This window comes from Orussus abietinus, unplaced genomic scaffold (assembly GCF_000612105.2).
Source record: "Orussus abietinus isolate OABI.00-Male unplaced genomic scaffold, Oabi_2.0 scaffold525, whole genome shotgun sequence".
Taxonomy (NCBI): domain Eukaryota; kingdom Metazoa; phylum Arthropoda; class Insecta; order Hymenoptera; family Orussidae; genus Orussus; species Orussus abietinus.
Genome location: NW_019394667.1, coordinates 33,060 through 39,059, shown reverse-complemented (window position 1 = coordinate 39,059; position 6,000 = coordinate 33,060). Strand labels below are relative to the sequence as shown.

Here is a 6,000-nt window from a genome sequence, read left to right as displayed (position 1 = left end):
AATCTTATTGCACGGGTTGTTCAGTTCCTTTTTCCTTAAAAAAAATAATCTGATTACATGTATTAGTTATGTTTTTTTATGCCTTCATAACTGGTCGGAATAATTAAAAAATTCTCCGGACTAGCTAAGCAATCGTCTTACTGCTCTTAAAATAATGACAATGAATCATCCGGGTTTCCGTAAACTAACGGTAGGTACAACAGTTTAAGTCAATATTCTACTTTCATGTAGAAAAAAGCGTTATTGTTAACATAACGTTTTTTTCTTCCGTTTAATGTTTTCAGTTTTTTATTTATATAACTTTACATATTGGTTTCCATACATTTGTCGTAATCGTTGATTAAGTTCCTCCATTGAAATTTTGCACATTTTTGAAATATCGTGGACGTTTCTCGCTAGAACAGTGCACGTTTATATGTTATTCTTTTTTATATTAAAAAGTCGCTTATTCTTTAATACAGTGGGCATTAGTAAAATTGGACAAGATTAATTCTGTATGGTGACATATTTTATATACGTACAAGTTGATGAGAGATGTCTAGAACTTAAGATATTCGACTTTTTTTCTAAACATGGAACCATTTAAATAACATTTCTGGAGTTGTTCACCAAATTTATTTTTATAGTGGTACTTCTGCCATGAGACTGATGTATTTCATAATTTCGACGTAGATTTTTCAAGTTCTACTGGTCTTACATCTTCTGCTAAAAGTGCGTTTAAGTCCACATCTTGTAGATTTACAAGTTGTTGATTTGAGCCTGAAAAATGTTTCAATAGAAAATTAGAATTATTCATGTACAAAATCATAAATATGAAGGGCGTTCTTTTTGTATTGTATGAATACGTAGATCGATCTAAAAACAAGAAAAAAATACTCATCGCCAGAGAGATAAAAGAAAAAACATTCAGGGTATTACTTAAGCAGTTAAAATAAAGAAAATAAGTATTTAAAGAATTGTTTACAACATTAACTGCATGAAAACCAAATACTTCTAATTTTATTTAGCTGTTTACTCGGTTATTATGGAAAAAAAATTAAGCTACATAAAAATCCTTCCAGACATTTTTATAAAAATCATACTGGTTTTTTAAATTAATTTCAAGTTAATTGTTGCAAATTTTACAATTTTAATATCAAATTAGTAATTACAGAATTAAAATAATTATGGTAACATTCTGTTATAAATCATTTCATTTATTGTACGTTTTGTTCAATTGTGAATTAATATATGTCGGCAATTCATACGGTATTCTAAATAAATAAGTTTCATGCAAAAATTATTATCATATCATAGTCACGTAGTAGCATATAAAGTAAGCAATTGTAATGAAATAATACGGATAATCATAAGCGTAAATCTTTATGTGGGGCATTATTTATTATTGTCTCCACCTAAAAATTTTAAGCTTTCTGATTGGATTACAATAAGGGCATGTTTTAATCCTATTCGATAGAATTGTATACATCAAGTCATAGGTTTATAAAAAAAATTAAAGTGCGCATGCGCAGAGGTTAATGTTTCGTCTTTTACACGCACACTTTTTACTTTGAACAACTAGTACAAAAATATGCAAAAATGACCTTTGTTGTAGATCTTCGGATTCGTCTTTTCACTCATTTTTCGGTCGTAAAAAAATTAATGTTGTAAAATTAAAAAGTATGCAAACATTTTTTAAAGTCAAAATTAAATTTCATTTTATTTTCGACGATTTTGTTTTTCTTCTAATTATTCTCCCTCCACTCGTGCACCCGGTCTGCTTCCTGTTGAAAACGTCACATGTATCCTGCAAATGCCTACCTTTTGATCTATATGCACAGCATACTAATAATTTCTCTGAATTTTTATTGTTCGTTTTTGTATGTAAATACGTGTAGGTACTGAATACTTTGGTAACATATTCTAATTTTATTGAAGTATTTTGTTTGTACGATTTTCATCCATGTAAAAACGATCCACCCGGGATTTCTGGTAAATCGAGAGGTCGCACAGTGTCAATTTAAATATTCTTGTGCCAAAAAGCAATCTTCAGCAACAATTGGAGGAGGATTTTCTTTTTTCTTTGCTAACATTACCGTTTTTTTCTAATTTTATGGTGAAGAAACTATACAACGAATCAATGTGAAATTTGGCATGTAGATTTATTAATATGTTATATATGCATAAAAAAAATATCAAATGATTCCCCCCAAAAATACGCCCCCCAGGCCCCTCGACACTCAATGGTCCGCAGTCGATGGCGTACACGATTCCAGTCTTGTCATTGATCCTACACAAAAACCCAAGAACATTTTTACTTCACACACATGTAGCTATCGTTTGATGAAGGGAAAAAAATTAAAAAAAAATTGAGGACCGGCGACGTTTTAAACCCGAACTATAGATTAATCCGACAAAATTAACCGATCTTTTTGCTGTAAAGAAAAAAATATTTAACGTACAGCTTTTTTGGTTCAGCAAACGATAAAAGGATGTCGACTAAGCATGATGTCCAAATTTGAAGACAATTGTTTCAACAGTTTTTTAGATATCGTGCATACCAGTTGCAAAAAAGCTGTTTCGAGAAAAACGCGTTTGTTATCGGGCGTTCCGACCTCTCCACGTTTGCCGCGGCAACCGTGAGTCGGCAAGCAGGTATAAAAACGCTTATAATTTGGTCATTTTTGAGACTTTTGATTTCAAATTTGGCATACATATTCTTAACGTCGTGAAAGAATAAGAAACAACGGTCGCAGAAAAATCGATTTTTTTTTCACGAAAAAAAATATCCCCCCTTAAACATTTTTGTTAGTTTCAGAGTTCTACGTAATCTTATCTTAAATTACCATATAATATGAGGCTTGTTCAATGCATTTAAGTGTGATTTTGGACAGTCAAACAGAAATTACAAAAGATTAATCGAATATAGGCATTTGATTCTTTAATATGTAACGTGCAGGCCCGGCAACCACAGTTGAACTGCGCGCCGCCATACATACGCCGCCATACACCGCGCCCGAGCGACGCCGAGGAGCGCCGAAGACGGCCGAGGGCCGAGGGCCGAGCGGGACGAGTCCGCCAAGGGACTTCCGCCCCGACCTCATGCAGGAAAAGTGCGTGCCCGAGAGATTGAAGCCTTCGTTGCGGTAAAAACCCGTCTGCCGCTGTTCTGCCGAACGTGCCCGCTGCCAGCCTCCCACTCCGGCCCGCTGCGAAGGCTCCGCCATCGCCGAGTCCCGCCGTCCACCTGACCCACCAGTGGACTGCCGCCACGAGGCGACCTCCATTCCCGCCAGTCAACGCCCACGTGTGCGCCCCGGTAGAGTAAGTGACTTTAAGTGAATAGGTTAAGGTACAGTAGATTAGTTACTGAGGTTAAATAAAACGAAGTATTTTCGATCTACGTCCTCCCTAATCCCTCTCTCCCCCCTTTCTCTCCACCGCTTTTCATTTTCGCCATTATAAATTGGCGCCTAACCACTAATTCACGACCCCCCTCACCCCCATCCTACTCTCAACCTAAAGAGACAGAAATATAGAAAAAGATAAAGATATAAGTATAGAAAGAGATAGAAATATAGAAATATAGAAACATAGAAACATTTTTTTTTTATAGATACACAAACATAGAAATACTGGAAGATAGAGATTTAGAAGAACAGGAATAGAAAAGTAGGTATAAGAATTCAAAAATAAAAGCAAAAATAAAATACATAGACACAGGAATTACACACATAGAACTCAACACTATATAAATTAAATAGAACACGGGACAGGATTCCAACAGCGAAAATGGACGAAACGGAACTGACGAGACAAAAAACACAAGACGACACCAGGACGGAACGTAATAACAACAGTGTACAGTCATAGGTCGCCATACATATCGAACCAACCGAGGAACAGACTGTACAAATAAGAAATACGCCAATCGACACGGACGACACAGACACGAAAAACAAGCTAAGACGGGAAAGACAAGAATTACAGAAAAAGGTCAAACTCCTACAGGACACACTAGAACAACATACGACAGAGTTACAACGACTGGAAATCACACGACACAGACGACGAACCCTCAACCGAATTAGACATTAATTCGGAACAGATCAGACAACGTGAAATCCATAACACCCGCACGCAACAATTCCCTATCACGTACCAACCACATACCCCCGCAGCACATCAAACACACATGTTCACAAAAACCACACCGTTACAGGAGCATCACATGTATATACCCCACACGACGATTCCCTCAACTAGCCAACAAGCAAATACACCACACACACATTCACACACACTACCCTACCCACAATATAACATTACGTCTACAGAAACACCACACCCACACTACACAGCACCCGATTAATACGAAACATACTCACACCACACATACACAATCGTATACAATGCTCCAACATACACACCACCATATCAAGCATACAAACCCCCAATCCATATCATTAACACGTTCAACCCAGCGAATTTTTTGCCGCCAGATGAAAGCAATGCCCGTGAACCACCGGTGGTTCACGCCGGGTTGAACGTGTTAATATCTGGAAAATCACATACTCAGGACAGACACACGAAAACTTACACACCTTCCTCAACACAATACGGCAACTACAACACAGTTACTTACTAGCAGACAATCAACTACTAGACAATATATTCATACTATTCAAGGACAACGCAAAACGATGGTACGACATGCACCGCCGACAATGGAATTCCTTTTACGACTTCGAGGAACATATACGAAACACATTCCAAGGACCGGACTACATAAATATCCTAGAACAAAAAATCAGAACATACACCCAAAACCGAAACCAACCAATTACAGAATATCTACTACAACTACAAAGCCTCGCACATCAACTCAAACCCCCCTTAACACCCGACAAATTATTATACAGGGTGTCTTACGGGAAGTTGCTGAAACTAAATAACTCTCTTCCCCCTCCACCATCTGAGTATGATTTCTCTATTTGATGGTCATATGCCTGAGCGTTGGTAGTTTCATTTCAGACGCTGTAGAGCTACGAATACGTGCGTCGAAATGAGTGACCTCACAACTAAAGAAAAAGTATATCTCATTGAGTGCTTCTACTCTAGAGGTAAAGTGTATGCAAACGTGTATAGAGGATTTAGAACTAAGTTTAGACAGCATAGAGATGCTAGTGAAAACACTCTAAAAAGGTATGACAAAAATTCTTATTCGTGTTCATGTTTTGTCTCATGAATTTTTCTAACTGAATTTCACTTAAATGCGCTTTTCTGCAGGATTATTGACAGTTTAATACAGTATGATACTCTTCAGAGCCGTAGATGATGCTCCGGGCCCTTTATATACAGTTGTGACGGAAGAAACAGTGGATGAAGTAGAAAAATATTTCTCAGAAAATCCAAATTCCACCATCAGAAAAGCTGCTCAAGTACTAAAAATTTCAAAATCTTCGATACACGGGATTGTAAAAAACTTTTTGAAATTACATCCATATAAAGTAACAACTCATCAGTTATTAACAACAAGATCTATAGAGACACGTGTCAAATTCTGCAAAACCATAACAGAGATGTTTGAATCCGGTGAAATTGATGAAAATACAATTGTTTTTTCCGACGAGGCTCATTTTTGGTTATTTTGGGAATGGATACGTGAATAAACAAAATTATCGGTTTTGGGGTACGGAAAATTCTAATATTTTGATATCAAAATCTCTTCATCCAGAAAAGGTAACCCTATGGGCAGCTTTGTCCATAAAAGGAATTTACCTATATTTCTTCGATTCAACGGTCACTGGGGATAGTTATAAAGAGCTGTTCGAGACAAAGTTCTTCCCCTTTGCAAAGAAGAGGGGTTGGGTTAAAACTTTTCATTTTATGTAAGATGGAGCAGCGCCTCATCGCACCAAAGAAGTGTTCGAGGCTATTTGCAATGTATATGATAATCGAGTGATTGTTTTAGGATACCTTAAATTTGCTCAATGAGGAATTGAGTGGCCACCATACTCC

The 6,000-nt window shown here is 36.8% G+C and overlaps 1 protein-coding gene across 2 annotated transcripts in view; it reads right to left on the bottom strand.

Annotated features, from left to right (window-relative positions):
- Window positions 1-270: 270 nt before the first annotated feature.
- LOC105703809 (CCAAT/enhancer-binding protein gamma) overlaps window positions 271-6,000 on the bottom strand; it is a gene marked incomplete at its 5' end in the record, with an annotated part of 30,109 nt that continues 24,379 nt past the window's right edge. Inside the window, 1 exon segment of one of the 2 annotated variants that reach the window (XM_012432497.1) lies at window positions 271-759. In XM_012432497.1, coding sequence (XP_012287920.1) covers window positions 656-759 — 104 coding nt within the window. In that variant the 3' untranslated portion in view covers window positions 271-655. 2 annotated transcript variants of the gene reach the window in all.